Source organism: Aythya marila (genome assembly GCF_965140915.1).
Source record: "Aythya marila genome assembly, chromosome: 2".
NCBI lineage: Eukaryota > Metazoa > Chordata > Aves > Anseriformes > Anatidae > Aythya > Aythya marila.
The window spans coordinates 69,565,420-69,589,482 of NC_139043.1; the positions used below are offsets into that span (position 1 = coordinate 69,565,420).

General features: G+C 42.4%; 1 protein-coding gene across 3 annotated transcripts in view; it reads right to left on the reverse strand.

The window, feature by feature from the left end:
* Positions 1-15,829, reverse strand: part of DSP (desmoplakin) — a 38,968-nt gene extending 23,139 nt beyond the window's left edge. For 2 of the 3 annotated variants that reach the window (XM_082752924.1, XM_082752922.1), the window contains exons 1-6: positions 15,385-15,829; positions 6,920-7,022; positions 5,275-5,423; positions 4,747-4,921; positions 1,958-2,086; positions 767-817 (exon numbers count right to left, since the gene is read on the reverse strand). In XM_082752924.1, the coding sequence (XP_082609050.1) occupies positions 767-817; positions 1,958-2,086; positions 4,747-4,921; positions 5,275-5,423; positions 6,920-7,022; positions 15,385-15,575 (798 nt within the window). In that variant the 5' untranslated portion in view covers positions 15,576-15,829. The remainder of the gene's footprint in view (positions 1-766; positions 818-1,957; positions 2,087-4,746; positions 4,922-5,274; positions 5,424-6,919; positions 7,023-15,384) is intronic. The other variant, XM_082752923.1, reaches the window with a different exon arrangement.
* Positions 15,830-24,063: the final 8,234 nt, after the last annotated feature.

The window sequence follows — 24,063 nt, forward strand, 5'->3', positions numbered from 1 at the left end:
AATGGATAGTGGATAACGTGCCTGGATTTAAAAAATAATGGCAATCTGAAGTCACCAGCTTCCTAAAGCCATTTCAAACACAAGCGTAGCAGACATGTTGGCAAGCAAGCAAAAAGACATGGGGGGAAATACAAGAAAATGACTGAAAATTTAACATCACTTTTACTCGCATTTGCTGCTGACAGTATATCCTTGATGTTGTAGCAGCACCTTTTGCGCAGATGATGCTTCATGAAAAGATTCCTTCTCTGTCCTTGTATGATAATAAATATCCTGTTATTTGAAATGTGTACAGGAAGCAGCTTCCAATTCTAAGGATTACATCTACCCTTTGCACAAGATTCTTAGTGTTTTACATGAAGACCCAACATGGACAAGATGCACAGCCCTAAACAGAATTTGGTTCTAAATACAAATTTGAGTCATTTTTTAAGCTTCTAATATAAACTAACTCTACTGCCACATTCACTCCCATTAAGGAGGTAGAGTTCTACTCTTCACCTGTTTAGTGACCAACCTCCTTTACCCGTTGCAAACTAGAAACTTCCTGGTAAGTCAATTATAAACTAGGTAATGAATTAATCTCAAATTCATGCCTCAAAATAAGTCTCATCTAAACGACAAAACACTCTTGAATGGAATTAGTTATACATGCATCTATCATTTTGTCGAAGCTTGAAGTGTCCCTTGACTATCACACCAGTGTTAAGAAAGCAAAAGGCATTTATCATTGAGGGTATCACATATGAGCGCATCTTGTGCTCACCAGCAGTCCTTCGTATTCTTCTTCCAGCTGATGAACAGCGGCCTTCTCACGCTGAAACAGAGACAGCAAATATTTAGCGTGCCTTCTACGAGTTATCTACCTGTGGGTACTTCCTTTACAATGCCAGTACCATGATGTTATAATTTCATGTGGTATTTTGGAGATGCCTGCAAGGGACATCAGTGAGCAGCAGATCTGTACCACTGGAGGGCCAGAAGTATAAAACTAAGGCTTGGACAAACTTATTTCTCACGACAATGTTATAAACCAGGTTGAACATAACCCCTGTAACACAAAAACAGCTTCCAAAATTTGATCTCTTTACCAAACTCCTAGATAGCTTGTGGGGAACCACCTAGCCCTAAAGCAAGCTTTATGAAGACTGTGAAGTAATACAAACTGTGATCCTGAGCAGCATGCTCCAATTTTTATTCCCATTTCTTTAACTGGGAACCTGCACAACCTTGGAACTAGTGTTTGATAGGGCTACATTATTAACTTTCTTATAAACAGAAGAGAAAAGAAAATAACAACGCTTCAGCTTTTCAGCTTGTTTGAGAAAACAAAGCTTCAAAACTGAATCCCTTTTCTTTAGATCCAACTCTCTCTCCTCTCATCCACTTGAGGAATTAACAGAAAAGAATGGAGATGAAGTAAACATTCCTCCAATATCTAGTTGTTAGGGTGACAGCAGAGGTTAACCACTGCACTTTCACTGACTTCTTTATTCCAATCACAAAACCCAGAGTGGACCAGAAGTCTCAGAAGAGAGGGAGAAGAAAAAAAAAGCCCTAAATTTAGCCCAGAGTTTGGTCTTTTTTCACAGAAACTCCCTCATTACTCAAGGCTGTATTTTACCCACATTCTCCTTTAACTTTCTTGTCTTAAAAAAAGTGAGAACAATCATTCTTAGCTATTCTTCTCACCAAAAATATCCCGATATTTATTTGCCAGGTACAGAACAACAAAATGTTAAATAACTACTAAATTCTCATTACAAAATTCTGGGGAAAGAAACAGAACGCTGAATAATCATGAAGTAATAAATACTAGGGTGGAAAGCAGTTGTTATGACATCAGTGCTTTCTGAAGAAAAGCTGAGCTGTTCAGCATTACTTGCTGTAGTCAAACACTGGCAAGCCAAGGACACAAATCTAGATTAAGCAATGTATAAGGGAAGACAGTAATTACCAGGTCTGTTTTGACTTTGTCCAAGTGCCAGCGATAGTCTCCAATGGCGTTATGAGTTCTCCTATGGTCACTAATCTGTTGCTCGATGGACGCTGCATCAAACCCCCATTTCACTAGCTCCATTTCAGACTAGGAAAAAGACAGTATTTGTACTTTCATTTCCAAAAAGACATTATCATCTAAATCAGAGCATCAAGGAATTGAATTGAAAGAAATGTGACCATACAATAAAGAGTAAAACTAAACAAAGGGAAGTTCAGATCAGGGGTTAAAAATTTCTTAAAATTGCCCTTGCTTAAACCGTGTGACAGGCTCCCGAAGTAGAAGAAACAAAGTACAGAAAATATTTAAGTTGCTTAAAATTAGACAAGACGAAGCACACTCAGTAGTGTATTTCATGTTTACTTTGGACTAAACTGTGCTCTTATGTTCTATAGTACAGTTACATCCTTATCACTCTGAAAACAAATTGTGACTTCAAATGCTACTCATGCAACTTATGTGAAAATGCACAGTTCTGTAGCCCAGTATACTACATTCCATTTTAATTACACTCATGCAGCTCCACTGACTTCAGTTAAATGTAGTCCAACAAAATGAAAAAAAAAAAAAAAAAAAAAAAGGAAAAAAGAAGCCTACCAATGTATTAGATAAGCTGAAAGGGCTATAGAATATGTTTGTTTTGCATTTTGGCAGGGTTTATTATAGGACATTCAGTACAAATCTCTAGGAACAGCCTTAGAAAGAACAGTAATACAACTGGATAATTACTAACTTGAGAACTATCTGACTGCAATTCTCTGCTTCATTATTTGCAAATCTAAAATTCCACTGAATTCACAACCCAATTCCTCAAATTCCAAAGCACCTTTTATAGTGTGAAGACACAATCGCAATCCATCTCTGTATGAATGCCATTGTGCACACACACGCCATAGAGGATTCGATATCTTATTCCTGGGTTGGGACTGAATTTAATAATTACCAGCCTGAAGCCAAATCTCTGAGTCAACAGATGTCAATAAAGCCTGAACCACACTCAAGCATAAGGGTTCAAAGGCAAGGCTGAAAATGTTCCAAGAAATGAAACGTTTTACATTCAGACATCTAAAAGTTACAGGACTTTGACCCTTCTCATTATATTTATACAGTCTAGCTAGACTGTAGCAACAGCAGCAATCTTGGATGACTGCCAATATGTGAACAAAGGCTGTCTGGATTTCAGTTCACCTTCCCTAATTCTGCAATGGAAATTTGACCAACCTTCCTACCACCTGATTCTCCTGTCAGCGAACCATCCGGATATAGAGGACACAAAAACACCAGCAGAAAAACACAGCTGTTCAGACTGTTTAACATCTCATTATGCTACTAGAAGGAATGTTATCTTAGCCCCAATGTGAGCAGATAGTGAGATACAATGGGAAGAAAAGGTATAGGGAAAATTTATTTTGAACTTTGCACTGAATATATATATATATATAAATAAAACTCAAAAGCCCAATAGGAAGCTAAGCACTTACTGGCCTCACCTCCACTTTGCTTTAGGGACTGAAAGGGAGAGAGAACAATCCTTTTTCTTTCATAGGAGCTATTGTGTGTGAACACAGTTTGCTCATGCTTCCTATGCTTAGCGAGGGGTGTCTCAGCTGGGAGTCACGTGGCATCTCTGGGAGGTACATGTTCCTCATCTTTCTTCACTGGAAGAAGGCCCAGTGTCTGTCCAATATCACTCCTCAAACCATGGCAGGTCTAACAGATAGCCTGCTCTCCCACAGTATGTGAAGGGCAATCATATTTGCTGTTGCTTTACTGGCACAATGCCTGTAAATGTTAGCACTCAAGTGCATCTCCACTTCCCCTTCCTCTAAAACATGCCACGATATGGGAGGCCACTGGAAGACTAGACTACAACTGACACTCACATAAAAGTATGGGAACTGTACAGAGCTCTCCCCTGCTCATCTGGTTTGCATAGCAGCCACCTGGTAAACACCACATGCAGATAACAATGACAGGATCACTAAGCAACAACCTAATAAAGAGAGATAAAAATAATGCAATTTCAAATTACAGAGAGTCAGCAAATTGTAACTTGGGCCTCCTTGCTCCTCCCCTGTCTGTCAAAGTGGTGTCCAACTACAAACACAGAACTTCTACCCCAGCAGCATGAGAGCACTACAAGCTCTGAGTGTGTGTTTCTACTCCAGGTTACACCATCAACAGCTGTGGATAGGCAAATTTATTCTGTGCATGCAAGAGATACACATGAAAATGATGAAGCTGACTTATGAAAGTCTAGTCCTGTGGCAATCAACTGTACCTTCTGGATCCTATTGTGATAAGAATAGATTAGAGGGAGGACAACTGCAAAATACTGGACAATGGTTAGATCTGTGAAGCTGGTCTTATCTGTTAAAAGGGTTAAAATAAATATGAAGCATAAAGGAAATCTGTGGAAGGAAGGAAGGAAATATTGAATGTAATAATCTCCAACGCAAACATGCCAATGCCTTTTGTTAACAGCTGTGTCTTGTTTTTGTTTTCAAATTTTTCCCTGCAAAAGAAGACCCCAAAATCCATTTTTCTATTTCAGTGGAAACACTATATGTACAATGCTTCAAATATAAGAGGGAAAAAAAGGAGGGAGGGAGGAATTTGGAACAATCTACTACCATTTATTTGTACTTTTAATGTTCTAGTGGCAGTCAGAACATTATTGCATGTAAGGTGACATTTATCAGCAAAATCAGGTCTTAGCATTGTCTTTAGGTTTTGGAGAAATTTACCTTCTGCTGTCTCATCCAGTTCAAACATTCACTTGTGACACGTTTTGTATACTCATCCCAGCCTGAACCACTCTGAGAGGAATAACAACCACCACCTTTGGAGCTGGCCCTCCTGGCGCGGGGAACGCTGATAGCTTTGTATAAGGCACGCATTTGCTCTTGAAGTTGAAGCAGCCTGAAAGGGAAGGTAACAGTTGGTTTCTATGAGGAAAACACAGAAAACATGGGAACAACACAATTCGTATCTCCTGCTGAATCATCAGGTATTCAGAAAGAAATGCTGACAGCATAGGCTGTGGAAAAACTACAGTGACTGAAATTTCATGGAGACAACCAGGATGTGAAGTTCTGTGTGAAATCACTGCACAACCTTTCTCCATATTAGCATGCCCAAACCAAACTGATTTCATTCCACTTTATTGATTTCTGCCACAGCCTGCAACACCAGAGAACGTGAGCACTCCAGACACTACAGAATTTTATCTGTCACATTCCCTCCCCCAGCCCTTCCTTAGGGCCTTTCAGTACCTTTTCTGATACATTTCACAGGGCTGGTTCATCTGCCTTAGCTCCCTGATCAGCCCATCAAGGATGTCCATTTGGTCATTTGCCTGCGCAAAACATTCTTCCAGATCTCTGTTTCCTCTAATCTGGACACCATCCCCATATTTCAATTCCTAAAATTAAAAAAAAAAAAAAAAAAAGAGGAGGAGATTAAATAAAACAATCTGAAGCTTATACAATGATTATTTAAAGAGATGTTATGAGGACCAAGTATTTTTAAGAAGTGTAAAAGGTTTCAACTGCTAGGTCGCCAATTGACAGTTTTACCTGGCAGAAGGCCATTTAATAAATGATTCATAGTAATTTGAAAGTCATTATTATGAATAAAATACACAAGGAAGTTATTAAAATATAATACCAACAAAACATTTCCATAAAGAATAACAGGTCCTGATGGAGTTTTATTTCAGTGGAGCCAAGGATGTACTCAGTGTGATGAATTTTTAAGATCTTACATAGCAAGAACAGCTTTTGTGTTTAGAGGACAAGAAACAGACACTGTGTCCTTGCTGGAGCTGGCGAATATTGCTGCTGATTTTACACAAGTTCCTCTGAGATTCCAAGAGTCACAGCCATAGCTTCTCTCCTTGTAAAATGCAGAATGCACCCCATCTGCCTGGGACTAGCTCCTTGCACAGTCACATTTTCTTGCATCCTATCTCATAGTCCAAAGTTCTAGGCAAATTCTCTGTGCGTCTTCTCAGTGCAGTGAACCAGCATGGTCATGGTGGTTCCAGCAGAAAGACAAGGCTTTTTGATCTCATCGTGCACTGACACAGCCATGATGAGGTAAACATAATCCAGCTGTGGTTTCATTTTGCAAAGAAAATGATGATGGGCTTCGTTACTTTGTCCCCCACAAAAACAGAAAAAAAAAGAAAAACAAGCAATGTACGTTGTGGCACCATGCTGGAATTAAACATTGCTTCCTTTTAACTTCACTGGAATAATATTAATCCTTACCAAGAGGCAGTATTTACTATGGCATTGATTTTTATATAAACATGCTCACATATTCTGTAAAGGAAATAAACTGCTAACCACAGAGTTCATTCCTACATGAATTTTCTGTCTACAGAGGGTCAAAAAGTGTGCATTAAATCACTTCTACTGCAAGAACTACAAATGGATTCTGGATTTCTGTAGCTTCAACAGCAGGATACGCCCACCACCCCACACTTCCTTTGACTTCAGCAGGAACCAAGGACATTCCACATACATTATTGGCCATAACATTATTAGCAACCACTGGCCTAAAAATGAAAAAAAAGAGTAGAATCCAAAGGGAGTTTTGTTGGTAGTGGTGATTGTTTTTGGGTTTTTTTTGGTTGGTTTTTTGTTTTGTTTTTTTTTTTGAATCAAAATGCTCCCTTTTCTTAACCAGTTACATTTCAGTCAGTTTTACTGAACACTGACTGTAGACAGAAGAGGACACCTAGAAAGGATATATGTTATTCCACTCAAAGGGTAAGGTGGCAGCTCCCTCAGAAAAACAGCTGATATAACAGAAAAGAGGTGAAGAACCACAGTCTGTGTGTTCAGATAACAATGCAGCATTTATTCCATGTGACATTTAAAATCACTTCTTCTAAGAACAAAAAGCACTCACAGGTTGCACTATGAGTTCAGCTCGCATCAGGCAATCCGAACAGTTTTGCAAAAGCTCTTGAATGGTGTTCTGACGTCTGGAAACTGTACAGGTCCCATTCTGACTGTTGGTGGGGAGAAGAATAAGATGAAGTAAGTACAAAGTAACCACACATCATAAAGAGAAATGTGAAGTAGAAATTCCCAACAGCTACAGGAAGTGACATGAAATAATAAATCCAGTCAAGCTTCATGGAGACGAATGTGCTTGATCTGTGTGTCCCTATACACACACACCTTCGTTGCAGTTCAATGCTGATTCCACATCAGCAGATTCACAATTCTGCAGTAGCAGACATGGAATAACTTCACCATTGGATTGAGCAGAAGATGGAACCTCACATGTGGTTAAGAGAAAGGTTTTCCTCCAATACTGGTATTTGCAGCTTTGATAAATGAAACTTTGACAGTATTACAGTACAAATAAATTATTCATGATCTTTCTTGGAGTCCATAAATTAGAATGTAATCTTTACATTACATTATCATACATGCTGTCACACAAGCCATTGAACTTAAGACTGTAAAAGGAGAGCAGGCTCCTCTGCTCTTCAAGCACATGAGCACACAAGTCTATGCAAGTATTCAAAGGGCCCTTTTATCAGCGGAAATAATAAAAGACTAGTGCAGTGTCTTAAAAAGGCATTACAAGATGCTTAAGCTATTACAAAAACAGATGTAGGAGTTGAATTCAGAAGTAAAAGGGGAGTTTGGGGGTTCCAGGTAAACTCCCGAACCAAAATCACTGGTGGGGTAAAAAGCCAAGGTAGATAGTAGGGTCGTTATTGTTGTGTTGCACATAATCTCCTGCATCCATCCCGCCAGAAGGCTGTCATTCCTGCATTTGCTCATCCTGGGACCCTGCCACCAAAGCGAGCCACTGCTAGTTGAATGTGGGTGAGGTGCTTGAAGCTAGGAATCATTCCCTGCTGATGGAATCAGAGCTCCCAAGCAAGCTCAGGCAGCTCCCAAACCCAAGCACTTGCCAGCGAAACTAAAATAAACCACTACTAAGAGACGGTAAGAAACTAGGACACTTCCAAGCCTTACCTAGCTTTCTAACTGCAATGCTCACAGCAGGTAACCTTTTCCATTACAAATCACTCAAGGCCCAAGCCTTCCACAGAGCACTAACAGCAAAAAGCCTCTGTGCAAACCTGCCCAACTCAGCAGAACCAGCACATCATCTGGATTCAGTGGGAATCTTTCAACTGACTTCAGCAGCCTCTGATCATACTTGGTAAAAGGAGCCATGACACACAGCAGAGCTGTCCTTGGGAACAAGCACTGCAATGAAGGGAAACGTTCACCAGCATCCTTTAAGAGAACTTTTGCTGCGTGTGTAGTTCGTCGTTCAGCAGCCTGCCATTCTCGTACCAGCTCTTCTTGAGCAAATGGAAAAAGTTTGAGCAAGTCTTTAAGCTGCTTCTGTCAATACCTGGGAATAAACCTTTGAAGACAAAGAGACAGGACTGAAAAATCACTGAGTGGCTTAAAACAAGCTGTACACACACAACTCCTCACTTGCACTGTAACCCTTTGGCTGCATAAACATCACACCGTACTGTGCTACGCATGCCCATATGCCTTGGAAACACCTTAAAGAAAACTGCACAACTCATTTTATGCCAGGCTTCCCCCATCAGCTTCCTTTTTAAAATCCTTCCTTCTCCTTAGGCATAGCTGTTGTGTTTGGATCTAGAAGCATCCAACTGCATCTAAAATTTACATTAATTATACCCACAATTATCCTCATTAATGAAACATAGTAAGGAAGAGAGAGGAATCTTACAAGTAATTTTCTCTTTTTAGAACATGAGAAGAGTACTTTTTTCTTCAATTGCTTTCTTAATCATCTCCTGACAGCTACAAATACCTGATGTCCATTGAAGCCAAAGGAACTATAGATGAGGATCAGACCCCTACTGTAATAAATCAGTGCATCTCTGCTGAGTTCAGTGTAACTCAACTGACCTCAAAGGTCACTTTAGTGGTAGTGAATTAGTTCACTTTACACTGAGACGAGGTCTAAACAAGGACTGCCACAGTTAACAGAATAAGAAATTGTGGAGAAAAGGTGTTTTCAATAAATCCAACTCCTAGAATAATTTACACGGCAGGAAAAATAGAATTACAAGTACTCTGTGTTCATCCCAATGATATTAAAACACTACATCCAACATTATTGTCCAGATAATAAAAAAGTTGGAAAGCTGTAGATAGTTGAATACAGATCCACAGAAGTGTTTTAAAGGGAGGAGCAAATGCCTTGCACTGGGAAGCTTTAATATGCCCTAATTAGATCTTCAAATAAAGATCTGTAAGTTCCTTGTTTAGAGTTCATGGGACCCTTCACAAGGAGAAAGCAGAAAGTGTTTGAGGCTCTCCAATCTAGCAGATAAAGACTTAACCAAAAATAATGGCAGAAGCTGGAGCAATACAAACTGAAATAAGAAAGAGCACGGTAGTTCAGCAATGTAGCTTTTAACACCCTGTATGCAATTTTTTTTTATTGTTGTTAGTTAATTATTTTAACTATTTTGTTCGTCAAAATACTGAGAGTGATGCTAGGATAGTGGATGAGAAGGCAGTGTCCTGTTAAATGTAGCTGATGACAATGGGAGAACTAATGGCGTTCCCAGCCAGGGGAAACAACAGGCCTGCAATGGGAACAGCAGATCAAAGCAGAAACCCTAACGCAGAGTAAGCAGACATACAACCTGCAGGCAGAAGGAAAAATCCAGACAAAGGAATACCATATCCAACACAACGGCATACAGAGAAACTTAGGCAAAACCCAACCCACGAACATGCTAGGTGGCATCATAATGTGAAGGCACAAAAGAACCTGGATTTTCAAAGTACAACCCTGTAGCCTAGATCCTACGTAAAAATACATTTGTGACCCTTGGAAAGATCTATGACCCTGACAATCCTCACACGAGGCAGATTTAGTGGATTGTCAAAGGACTATTTATTGGTAATCTGTCCTTTCATCTCATTTTGCTTACATGAAACTGAATGAGAATAAAGTAACATTTTGGTCATTGCAACAACTACTGGCACTATGATGATGACATTTTGATTTGATTTTAACTCTGGCAACATCTAAAGCTCAAATCTGTGAATGGGAACCTGCTGCACCAAACACTGTGCACAGTGAAAGCACGGGCCAGTTTTTCCGCTTGATTTAGCACACCCTGTAAATAGTTTTCAGCGTTTTGAACCCTTCCATGTACCTGTGCAGAAAGGGACCCAACTGGAGCTTGGAACTTTTAGCCAGACTTATAGCACAAAAGTGCCAGGACTCCTACTAATAAAAAAACACCTTTGTAAAAACCTGACTAATGGCCATACTGCTTTGGATCTTCAATCCCTGTGGAACAGGGCTGAGCCAAACAGCCTAGGCTGCTTCAGACCTGAGCTGGTAACCTACTTCTACCAGCAACTCAAAAAAATTTTAGGCTGTGACAGGTATTTTGCAGGCAAGTCATGAATTTCAAAACAACACTATTAAACTGAATTCATTATTAAAATGACTTCATTTTAATAGTCATTAACTATTAAAGGAACAAATAGGGGGATAGTGTCTTTGTTTTAAAACTAGGAGAATACTTCAAAACACAGAAGAATCACTTTTGATTTGGGAAAGGCTACAGATCTTCAGATGTGGCCCTGCAGCTCTCTACTGCCAGAAGAGCACTCAAAAAGAGACAGCATCATCATGTTGCCATCATTCTGCATAGGAAGCAAAAGGCTTGCTCCCTGTCAGGGCAAAATGTGTTGTTCCCGTACCCTGCTGCAAGCAGGTTTTGTACGGGGCAATATTTGAGACACCTCCCTGCTGCAATATACCTGCTGAGCCAAGCTTGGCTATTGCCACACTGGTGAGTCCTGAATTTCCGAGCGAGGTTGCACTTCACTGTGAAGTGGTATGCTTGTGAGACATTGCTCCACAGAAAGAAGAAATAACTATTTCTGCTTGTTTTAGCAGGACTGAGAGACACCCTCAAGGCCACACAATGTGTTGTGAGTATGACGATCAGTGATTCAAGCACACCTGTGCCTATGTCCCTCAAGCACACCATGGGTGGCTACCACCATCACCAACATATTTAAGAAGTAACAATACTTCTCAAATGACATGTTTTGAATAAATGATAGACCCTCTGTAAACAATCAGCTTCCAACCTGGCAGGTCCAACTGGGCTGTTGCTAACACAGGATGCACAAGGCGAGGAGGAAAGCCAACTATGCTCTGCTTCATCATTGCGTACTGCTGTTAAAAACACACAAACACATGGGGGCTGCTCTAGTCTCTGCCTCCATCAGCATCCAGAAGCTGCTGTGTCACCTGGGGGGCAGCGAGGGTCCAGAGGAGCAGGGGACACGCAGAAGAACATCCGTCCAGCAGTGCTGTGGAAACTGTTTCACGATTCCTTAATGCTTTAGAAGCACAGAAAGAGGATACTCTCAGCCCAAAGATCTGTTTTAAGAGGGCCCACATCGAGTCAAAATAGTGTCTGTTAATTTTTTTGGCTCCACAAAATATTTATACTTTTAAAAATCTGAAGCATTTTTTTCCACTGACAAAGGTCTTTTTGCAGATCCAAAGTATCAAAACTCCCATAACTCAACACAGAGTCTGAAGCTGAGCAAAACAATAGCACCTCTCTTTTTTTTTTTTTCATACACAGAAACTTGTTTGAACAAGCAACAGATTCATCAAGGGATTACCCGGTATGCCCAGGCTAGGTGAGTTAAAAGGAAAACCTGAACTGGAACGGAAATCCCCAGCACACATGCTGCACACACCATCGGCTGAGCCACCTCGCACCCACCATCTGCTAGCTGCATGTGCACACCTGGAAATCCAAGTATTAAAAAATTGGTTTTAACACAACAGGAGATGTATGACAAATAGATAATCTCTGGAGAGAAACAACTAACAGGTGAGCAATCAACTATCTGTAAAAATATAACCAGAAATTAAACTACTACATAACAGAAGGTTTCTTTACCCCTTAAAGACAGTGAATGCAAGTGTCAGAAAACACCAATAATTTGATAATGGGCTTTTCTTTTTGCATCTGTGTTCCTACTAGGATCAGCTTTGGCACAGTGCATCTTCAGACACCTTCATATTTGGAAGCATAGGTCATGTACATAGGCCATTACATGATAAAGCTATCTTTTGAAGTTTATCGTCGTGCATGATCGGGCTCTTAATCCCTTCAGAAATGTGCCCAAAAAAAAAAAAAAAAAAAGTCACCAGTGAAATCTTAAAACTGCCACGGCCACGTGAGCTCGATGGAAGCAGGGTTTCACAAGGGGCCCTGCCACACCTGTTTGAAGAAAATTCTCACACCCCTGAGCGGGACTTCTGCCACCAGTATGAATCACCAGCAGCGAGGCCGCTGCTTGCAGGGGCAGGACCTGCCAGCTGCAGGCACGTCCGCACAGCCTGCGCTGCCTCTCCCAGCACCAGCTCTGCAAGAGGGAGGTGCAGGACCCAGCGCCCAGCCAGCATGGCGAGGCGGGGAGACGAGGCAACACGGCTCCTCCAACAACAGCCACCTGAAATACATCTGGCAAACGTTTTCGTGCTTTCAAAGACACATAGAATAGCTTGCAATGGAACCGATCTCAGACAGGTACCTATAAAAAGGTGAGTTAGGAGGGGTGCAAGCTGGTTTCCTTCTTATCTTGTGCAGCACTACCAGCTGCTGTTAAGAGGTATTTCCGTGCTGGCTCGACCGCGGGGCACGCTTTGCGAGCACAGCAGGCATTTGGCAGTTCAGACACATTCTTTACTCTCCGTCTTCAGATAGTTTTGTTTGTCACTAGGGCAGTTGTCATGCCCAGCATGACACCGTGATTCATCTTGGCCAGGACCCTGCAGACCACTGCGAGGACAATCGGACGGGCAAAAATGCAGCTTTGGACCTGTTTCCTCTAAGCCTCTCCAGCAGTCCCTGCCAGTAACGTCAAGACTTGGGATCTGAATATCTAGATCCTTTCCTAGTTTAAGGTTCTGGCGTTCCATTAGCCTTTAAGCAAATCTTGTGCATAAATTAGTTTTTGCAACAATGTGTCACTTGGCAACCATGAATCTTATGACCTCTTTTCTCCCCAAATCTTAATAAAACTGCTGAACTTGCCGCTGTCTTTTTGTCTTCTCTCCCAACTGATCAGATTTTATCTCTCATAGCAAAGACATTGATAAATATTTGACTGATTAATTGGCAGTTTAGGAGTGCATGACTCAACATCAAGCTGAGTATCTGTACTCAGGGCCAAGCTCATCCTGAGTTCCCAAGCCAGAAGAAACCGGGAATGTTGTAAAAGCACCTTGCTGAGCCCTAAGGGTAGGGAGCGTCTTATATTGCTCTGTGACTAATGTAATACTCAGCACAGACTTGTTTGGCAGAATACGCCCCAAAACTTACAAGACTAGACCCTAAGCTAAATCCTACTGCATTGAAAATTAAGGTACAGTAATTTTCTCCATTGAAAAAAAGAAGCCTCTGTTTTTTCAGTTCAGCAACTGCCACTAAAATGTGTCACTAAACGTATCAGACGTAACACAAATATTAAAACCAATTCCACAGACTATGCAAGGTAGTAACAGATGCAAGATCCTGCAAGCACAACCAGCACAGGATTTTGTGGATTTTCCGCACGCACCACATGTGCAAAACCAGACTTGACTGCGTTTTTCATCAAATGGCAAAAAATCCCTCATTTTCTACATGGGGACATACTGTAATTCAAATCAGCACCAATCTAAAATAAGCCTGTGCAACTCAGTAATGTGCAAGCACATACATTTTTCAAATACTTATTCAAAATGCTTTGAATGGTGAGACCTTTACACATACGAGAAGATTGTATGTAAAATACATATATGGTTTTCAGTCTGATTAACAGGGGAAGTTAGTAACATGCAGAGACCTTGAAATAAACGGAAAGGGAACTTTCATTGTAACATCCTTGCCAGTTACACTTTCCCGAAAAGGAGATATGAACATTATATTACAGAGAATAAATGAAACTATGTTGACAGAAGATCCTTAACCTCTTCACCAGGCCTATCCTCTCTGTTTTTGCTATGATACCACTGAAAGCTAAAGAAATAAGAGCCTAACAGACTGCAAGCTAGTTTAAAATACGTAACAAAACCCAAAGAATGCTAAATTGAAGTATTTCTCCTCTAGTGAAAGTCAGGACTAATAGGGAAGGCACGCCAGTGAATCCACTGTAGCTGCACCAGAGTGAAGACTGGAAAAAGACCAGGGAAAAATTAGCATGCTCCGCCATTTATTTTTCATGCCTGTCTCTTAAAAGCAGTAAAGGTATTTGCAGCGGAGCACCACTAGCAAAACAGACCCTCAAAAATGCAACACAGCTAGTGTTTTGGAATCCTAGCATGTGCAGTCTCCCTTGGTAAGGTATTGAATTGATCTCATTATACCTCAACAGACGGGGTATTCTCATACTGACTGCAGCAGTGGGTAGGCATGTTACAGCAGCAGCTAATCATAATGCACACAGCAAACCAAGAATGAAATGAAGAACTAAGAACTGTGCAAAGTAATAAACAAACATAGGCAGAATGCAAGTTATGTCCTGCATTCAGTGGTCCTCTGGCAACAGATCTGAAACACCTAAACGGAGCTCTCGGCACTGACTGGGGTTATCCTAATTCTCAACAGCCACTTACAGGTACGCTTATTTCATAAAGCCTGCAAGTTCTCATCTGCTGTTTACTTGCTGTATGTGTTTAACGCTCATCCTTCTGCAACCTGATCAGGATGTCAGTACAGTTAGGGCTTGTAACTTAACACAAATTACATGACAGCACTTCCAAATCACTTCCCAAATCAGTGGCATCGATAACCAGAGCTATAGGTTTAACAGAACCGCTCCACGTGTTAAAAATACATAAATAAATAGATAGATAAAGCCTAATGGCCAGCAGTGTTCACTATAGGTGGCTATCAGACACCGATGTCATTTCCTTCAGCGACTGGCACCTATTTCCAGTCCTATGAGCTCCTGGCCAAGGGGATTCACGGCCAGGTCTTCATAACTGCCATGGTTGGTTTTCATAGGTTTGGAGCACCTCTTGGCTCCAGAAAGGCTTTGCCAAAACTTCATCCGCGCAGGCTGGCGTCTTCCCTGCCAGGTCTCCGCCGTGCTGGTGCCAAGAGGGGAGGCAGAAGGCGGAGGCCGGCCTCGCCCTTGCCCAGCCTCGAACCAAAGCGGAGGCTGAACAAGGCGTTTTACGTGCCAGGATGGCTCAGTTGCGCCAAGCAGCAACACCAAGACCCCGCTCCGCTCTCCACCCCGTCACCCACCCCGCTGATCGCCCCCCTCCCAAAGTCGAGCCTAACGAGGAGGCGAACCACAGCCTCCCGCACCTACCCGTACCCGTCGGAGGCGTAGTCCCCCCCGTAGGTCTTCTGGTAGTAGTAGGTCTTGTGCGTGTGGGTGCCGCCGCCGCCGCCGCTCACCACATGGGAGCTCATCTCGTAGCGCAGGTCGGTGCCCGAGTCGGCCCTGGCCATGCGGCCCAGCGTGTTGAGCCGCGGGTGGGAGCCGCCGTTCATGCTCATGGTGGCGGGCGGGACGGGGGGCCGGGCGGGCACAGCGGGGACAGGCGAGCCGGGGCCCGAGGGGGGAGCGGCATTCACCGCCCGGAGGGCCCCAGCTGGCGGCAGGCAGCCGGGGAGGGCGAGGGCAGGGAGCCGGGGAGGCGAGGTGCGGGGCGGGGGGCGCCGCCGAGCGAGGCTGCGGGAGGTGCTGGTGGTGCTGGTGCTGCTGGTGGTGCTGCTGGTGCTGGTGCTGCTACTGCTGGCGGTGGTGGTGGTGGTGGTGGTGGTGGTGGTGGTGGCAGGAGCAGAGGTGCCGTCCCGTCCCCTCCCCGCCGGCACAGGAAAGGCGAAGCCACACCTTTCGGCGGAGGTTTTAAGCCGCCACCTCCTCCTCCTCCTCCCTCAGCGGCCCCGGCCTCTCTCCTGCCCTCTTCCCTAGCCCGGCCTCCGGCTTGGCGTGGCCCCGGCCCCCCTCGTCGGGCCGTCCACCTGCCGGGGTGCCCGCACGAGTTTTCGGTTTGGAGGTGGGAGCCCCATTAAAAACTGCAGGTGGACTTTGTGTCAGCTCAGCCGCCTTCCTCTTTCAGACAGACCTCCAGGCACCGCTCAGCCTCCCACAGGGGAGCTACAACGCACCCGGCCCCCTACAACTCCAGAAGGCACCTCGCACCCAAAAACGACAGCAGCAGTTACATCAGCACGGTTACATCGAGGATGACTCTGGTCCACAGGCAGCAGCCACATTCCCCCGGCCCAAAACTCTTACCACATACTCATTTTAATCAATCCACAGACACACAGAGTCCGACAGCTGGGAACACTGTCCATATTCCAAGCCCAATCCATTTCCACAACTGTCCTGAAACTTGCACATAAATGAATGAAACGTGTGACTTGTATCGTGCTGTGTCTGTGACTGTGAAAGAGGGTATCAAGAAATGTGTTTTTAAACTGACTTTTTCACTTAGCAAGTTTTTTTTGGTGCCTAAAAGTTAAGCTTTACTTTTAAAAAGTGAAAAACAACAACAACAACAAAAAGTGCCAGTTGCTAGAGAAAAATAGTTTTACTATTTTTTGCGTGCAGTGTGTCAGCAAAGGCAGTTTGCCATAGGATACCCAGTGGTTCCTTCATTCTCAGCCACAGACTAATAGACTACAGGGTCAGTCTCAAGGGTCAATTAGGAACAATTTCTTAACTGTACTAAATTACACTACCTCAGTTGTTCTGGCCACTTGACCGTGGTGTTAGAAGGCAGAGGAAAAGTGGTCAGATTTTAAGTAGTCACCCACAAATAAAGCTGCCAGGCTTTACTGAGATAATCCCACGGCATTCATCCCAAAGCATGGTAAAGCCAACCAGTCATGTAAGTCACCCAATGCTCTGCAACAACACGTGCTGTTAGTTTTGAAATGTGTAGAAGATCACAAGCAGCTCGCATCATTCTTAAGTTCTTGGGCCCACTTCTGTCTTTCCTGCACTGAATAATTTTCTGATATTTTAGATCTGAGCAACAGACCAGAGAACAGTAAACAAAAACAACATAAATGTACCAAAGGACGAGATTTTCTGAACTATTCCAAAAAGAAAAGAATAACTGAAAGTGAGCAGTTCTTTGCAATGCCACTGAAACTGAAATGAATGAATGAATGAGAACCTGGCCTCCTGCTGGAGGTGGTGGTGGGCACAGCGTAGTGGAGACATAAGAGCTCTTCCAAGCAAACTGGTCCTGAAAGGCATGCTGACAGCACCGCTTGGAGCTGTATGGAGCACTACAAAGCAGCAGAATGCAAGTTGCCTATTATCTGTGAAGTCATACAGTGACTTCTATATTGTAATATACATTCTATACTATGTATAACATGAATCATTACATATCAGTGTATATATATATATATACATACATACATATATCTGTGTGTATATATGTGGACTTGGGTGCTTTTTTGAATAAAGATGATATCTGCACGAGTTGATGATTTGACATTACATTCCAAGTCATTAGGGAGCAGAATACAAAAGCAGTAAGGATGAGTAAGAAAAAAAAGAAACGTAGGTTTGGTGCTATAAAGAAGAAAGTAAAAAAGTAGGAAAGAGGAGCGATTTAGACTAGGAGGGAGATGCAGACTGAAGAAAACTTGAAATTTGTACCTTGGCACTCAGTTCAAACTTTTTGAAACAGAAATACAGACAGCATTAGTGCTACCAGCATACCTAAAGGTCAGATTTTTCAAGTGGTGATGTATCAAGTTGGACACTTGCATTTAGACATACAAACAATAAGCATTTTTTCAGCAGGTCTCTTTGAAAGTTGTCCATTTGAATGTATGTGTATTTAGAAATACAAAAGTATTATGTTAATCTAGTGTTCTTCCTGAGTTTTAGCACCACCTCCAAACAGCCCCACCTTTCAGCTTGGACTAGTGTGCCAGCTCAGTGAGGCACTCCATTATTTGTGATGGAGACAGCATGTATGTGATACACCCAGAGGTCTGAATGAGTCATCGCTACCTGGATATGTAGAAAAATGTGCTTAAATAGCAAATCTGCTGGTCCTACTCGCACAATTAACCCCACTGAAATTAAGAGGAGAGGATAAGACTGAATGGATACTGAGAACAGCTCGATGCTCCCATCTGAACTATCTTCATGCATAAGAAATAGAAATAAGTAAATACAACTATTTGTATTTTGCTGAAACAAAGTAAATTTTGCTTGGATCCTACTCAGGGTGGAATTGGTTATCTTGAAGAAGTAACAAGTCACATGGGTATTGCTTAAAATTCTACTTACTGTGGGAAAATATTGCTGTCATGACTGGAAGATACCACTTCAGCCTTGCTCACCTACTTCTGGAAAGGGCCAATCCTGACATACCAGAGGCCACATCCTAAGTCCCTTTCCTTTACTTCAAGGAGTTTCTGAGAGCAAATGTCCAGTAAACTCTGCAGGCCTCAGTGTTTCATTTTCCTCCCAAGGAGAACTCGATGCAGAAGAGAATGAAATGCAGTAATTTGGAGTTTCTTGTTCATGTCCCTTAGCAGAAGGGGACAGAAATTCTGCTTCTTAAGACATGGATCCCACGAAAGCTGTCTGGGTCTCCAGAGAATGTCTTTAGGCAAGTCACTCTCAAGTAGATGTAATATTCCTTAATATTCCTTTCTGGCTCCTTAAACCAAGTCAGAGCCAAGGACTTTTCTACAGCACTGTGTCCTAACCCACCACCTCTGGAACTGCATGTACCAAGAGGATGTTAGCAGAAAGCAACTCCAAGGAGGCAATGATACATTTGTGCCTTGAACATTGCTTTAGCAGACAGAGAGAAGCTCCTTGATACATAATACTGGGGGTAGGCATAATGTCTTTCTTTAGGTTTTGTAAAAGGCTCTCCCAACCCCAAGTGATGTACCCAAAATCTTTGTTTCTGGCTTAGGCTACTGGATAGTGGTTCTTTAATTATTTATGGAGCTTCCTGAGGTGACTGTCTCTGTCTGTACCATGGAGAGATCTATTTTTAACTCATAAACTGAATTCCTAAGGCATGCAGAAATTCCCCTCAATGGCTTGCTAATTAACTTTTAACAGGAACTGTTATCCCCTCCTACTTCACACAACATGGCACTGAGCATGCTTAATGCCATCCTCTCTTTGATACCCTCCTTGCACGGAGAACCAAATAAATCTGAAATAGTTGAAACACTCTGATAACCAATAGTAGCTAACATTCAAAGCACAAAGGTGAATATGACCTGATATGGTCATATGAATATGAAACTGATTTTTGTTATTGTTGCTTTCAAAAAATCAGGTCTAGAATTCCAAATAAAGATTGAATCATCAAGGTAAGACACAATGTGACTTATGTGTTCCTAACTCCTACAGTTCTGGGTACTAAGGACAAGTTTACACGTGCAAGCCCCTTATCTAGCTGTGCATCTTTGTAGCACGATTGCTGCGCATTACCACCCCTGTGCAACAGCTGCCTGGGAAGTGACAGCTTAAACTGAGTAGCAGCATTCGTGAAGTCCGTGTTTCTGAGGAAGTGAAGGCCAATCCTAGGAATTTCCACCTCCTCGCTTCACTCGGTCTGAAGAATTCAGTTAACACTCCCACGTTTTCACTCTGAGCTCTTCTCAATGGGGAGAGAGGCTCACCAGCTGGCACCAGTAGCAACACCTCTACAGCAACTACAGAGACGGTCTGAAATGTCATCAATAACAAAGCTAGAGGGCTCAGACAACTCACTCAAAGATATCTCTGTCATGGGGAAGATATCTTAAATCCACTCAACTGGTGCCTAATTATGGGCAGATTTATAATACCCTGCAGCACAATCCATTTTAAAAAATAGATATGCCCCAACGAGTGCATGAGGGGGTTGAGGAAGGCAGGGAGTGACTGACACAAAGCTCATAGCGTGAACCTGTGACTTGTCAAGGCCCAGACTGCCTGCCAAGAGCTGTCATTCCCAGGGCCCTGAACAGCATCTGTGTTCCTTTCAGACATGCAATGGAGTGTTATGCTACCAGTTTCTGGTAAGATAAAAAATAAATAAAAAAATTAAAAAGTATTTTAATTCAAGGGGAAAATGCATCCTAGGACTGCACAATTCCTTCTATACCATGCAGAAGTAAAGGGTGTGGTGATGGATGTGTCAGCCTTGCCAAACCTGACTGACTACTCAGACAAAAAGTTTCAGGATGCTGTTTTGCTTCAGGTGGAGGACACCAACATGTGACAGCCTTTTCCCACCATGGTCCCACCATGACTGACAGCAAGGACACAATATTTCTACACAACTCTTGTTTTCATGTTGCTGCAAGCAGAGCTACCTAGTATTGATAGTACAAGGTTGATTATTTAATTATACATTCTTCCCATTCATTTAAAAACTCACTTCACAACACTGTTTCATCAACGCTCACTGACATTTGCCAGAGCTTGAGAAGTTTACAGAAAGATACTTGATAGTGCTGACAGCAACACAAGGCTATTTCTGACCAACTATTCTATAGCAGTAGGTTGAAAGTCTTTTCAGCCACATGATGTGCATGCAGTATGCATTCATTTGTGAAGATGAATTATTTTAACAAAACATGAACTTTTGGCAGGGTGCATCCTCCCTCATTATTTGGTTTGATATTTGGCTCTAGACACCACAGTGCAGCTGGGCTGCACGCAGCACCAGGTGAGAAGTGGAACAGAAAGCTCTCAAGGGATCTACAGTTGCTTCACACCAGGCAGGGCTGCTCTAATTTACACCCATGTATCTGCAAGCCCAAAGGGATGAGGAGCATGATGATTTTATTGACACTCATCCCTTTCTTCTGCTTATGCCTTCGTTCTTGGAAATGGGAACAAAGGGTCAAATGGGACTGCTACACTCGCCCCGTAGACACCCATGGTTTCCCCTCATTAGCGTGAATCTTCCATTAGCAAGGTTGCACATTATAACAGATGCTTGTCATCCCAGCATGTCAAACAACTGGGTTATGGTATTGGCTTGAGGCACTGATGGTCTCATTAAAATATTACCACCATAATTAAAAATACTTTGTAACCTGTAAGAGTGAATACCAGATCGGAGCAGTTATAAAGGTCCTAAGTATCTTTACCAATTAATGGAGAAAAATAGGAGTTTTTAAACAGATTTGCACGCACATGTCCCCTACACTGAACTTTTATGGTGTATAATAGCTGCAGGCCGTGGAGGACAATGGAGAATTGGATCTAATATATACAAAAGAATGGAAATTAACTCAGTTTGCATTAGTTTTCGCAAGCAGACTTGTCGTTTCATGTTCAATTTGTGGGTCATACCACAGCTATTTTGATAACAAACAGGGAAGATAAAGATTCAGTTCTTTGCTGTGCCAGAAGCTCTGCTTCTCCCAGCTGAGAAGTAGAGGTGTCATCCTTACAAGAATATTTTCTTCTCCAAAACCCCAAGGCTATATAGAGGGTGATTTATCTCCTCATAGAATTGGAAACCTCCTTACCAAGATTCCCACTCTACAAACTCCAGATGTTATCACAGCATTGTGTATTCCAGACGTACTTGCATGTATACCCAACCAGTACGTTGGGTATGCAACCAAAGGAATCTCTGGCTACTCAGCAAGGGCAGCATTAAGAATTGCTTTGTGTTGTAAAAGCATTTTCAAACATGTAAAACCTGACTTAAGAAAGATTCCTAGGAGTCTTTTTTATTGTGATCATTTAATGTGGAATTAGTTACTATAAAGTTTGCATTACAAGTAAGGGAAAAGAGAGGCAGCCTCCACACACACAGATCCACAAGTCCCTAAGGATAAATTCAGAAGTGAAAAGTTGAAGCCAATCTTTCTCTTCCATCCAGCTGAGTCATGTTGAACAGAAATGCAAAAATGAGAGGGTCTTTTACTACATCTATATTCTCCTCCACTGCAAAAGCACAAACATCACTATAACCCATTTAAAACTTGAGTAGTTGCCATCAGCAGAACCACAAAACTACATGGCAGCCACTGGGGATCGTGAAACATCTCTGATTACCACACCACTCAAGATGTGACAGTGTAAATATGGAAGTGTTCTCCTGTCTAGACCAAATTCCAGTGATACCTCAATATCACTCAGACTTGCACTGGAACATTCTTCTCCTTCTCAGTCTTCAATTATTGCTCCAGCATAGCTACTCAGTGTTCGAGAAGCTGGTGCGCTTCACTTCCTACCCCCAAACACCTACACCATCCTTGTAGTGGAAATACCAGAATCAATTTCATTTAGTTTTCCACCTTCTCATTCTCTGCTCCATGTAATTATAAAAGTCTGATAAAAAGACCAGAGGATTAGAGCCCTAATATGATATGAGATGCTAAAGAAACTACTTTGCATTAATGCTTTCTCCACAGCTCTCCATGTGATTTAGACAGGTTTGTGGGTATCTAAAGTATCTTCTCTCTCTAAGTAGCTCTGAGACAGACATGTATGAAATAAAATTTTTACTTGATTTACTCTTTTTCTGTTCAGATCCATTTCTGTGTTAGGAAGAACTAGATTCATTTAGGACATAGTCAGCTGTTTCCATAAAAATGCTAATCTTTTGCATAATTAGCACCATCAGAGCCAGCAAGACCAATATCAACATGATACAGACTTTGACAGGAAACAGGGAAGAAAAAGGATTGTTTAACATTAATTTTGTTGGAACAATTCTGAGGTCTTATTTTCTGCGTGGATTCCTGGGAAATCACCTCCAAATGACTTTGTACAAAACAAGATCATCTTACTGTAACAATGGCTCCTTGTGCACACATCTTAACAAACTAAATGTGCTTTAGTAGTCCTCAAAACACCTGTACAGATACTGGAAGACCACACTGTGTTATACACTGTAGACATGATTTCCCTCAATTGAATCAGAAATTTCACTTGTCCACACTACTCTGTTAAACACAGTGTGAATTTAAACTAAGTCCAGTGCTGCCAGTTTCATGCTAGGTATGTCCCCTCCTCCAGGACAGAATCTAGCAATACCCTTGAAAAAATGCCAGTTTTGTCTGCAAGAAGGCAATAAAATAGTAATTATGAACTGGGTAGCTGTAACACCGTGCTTCCTTGTACTTCTGTAGCTAACACTCTCTGATTAACACAAGAACCAGAGGTACCATGACCTGGATCTTTTGAGAGAGGCAGAAGCACCTGGTGCTTACTCCACCTGCCTCTGGTGTGTGGGAAGTGGTGCGATGCACTGTGCCCGAGGGGAGCTCCTGGGTGGTGGAGCTGGGCAGGAGGAGAAAGGGACTCTCGTGTAACAGCCAGCACCTGGGTCAGTTATATTTTTGCTATTACGCTTTGCCTGTCTCATCTCAACAGACCGTAAGTTTTTCAGGACTTTTGTTTTCTGTGCAAACTATGACCAACACCAAGAAGTTCTTACTTTCACTGGGACGACACCAGGGCTTCTAGGTGATGAATAACTTAAGTGATAAAGTCTCCCTTCCCAGTTTGAGCAAGAAATCACAGAATGGTTCAGGCTGGAAGTGGCCTCAGGAGGTCTGTGGTTAAACTCCTGTAGAAAGCTCATTAACTATGAGATCAGGCCAGGTTGCTCAGGGTTTTGTCCAGAGAAGTCTTGAAAACCCGAAAGGATAGTGCCTGCACAACCTAACTGTGCAGCCTGTTCCACTTCTTGTTGTCCTCGTGAAGAAATGCTCCTCTTTATACCCAGTTCAACCCTCTCATTTCAATTTATGCCTACGATCTGTTGTCACTGTGCCACTGTGAAGAGCTTTGTTGGCTCTGATAACTGCCTCATAGGTACTGGCAGGCTGTTCTTAGCCCCCCGAAGACGTCTCATCTCTAGGTTGGACAAGCACTGGTCCCTCAGCCTTTCCTCATGAGGCTGATCTCCAAACCCCTACCATCTGAGGGGCTTAGCAGCAAGTTTATTAACTTAGTTCTTGGACCAGGGCTGAAACTTGGATACAATGCTGTAAATGGGATCTATTGAATACTGCACAGAGGGGG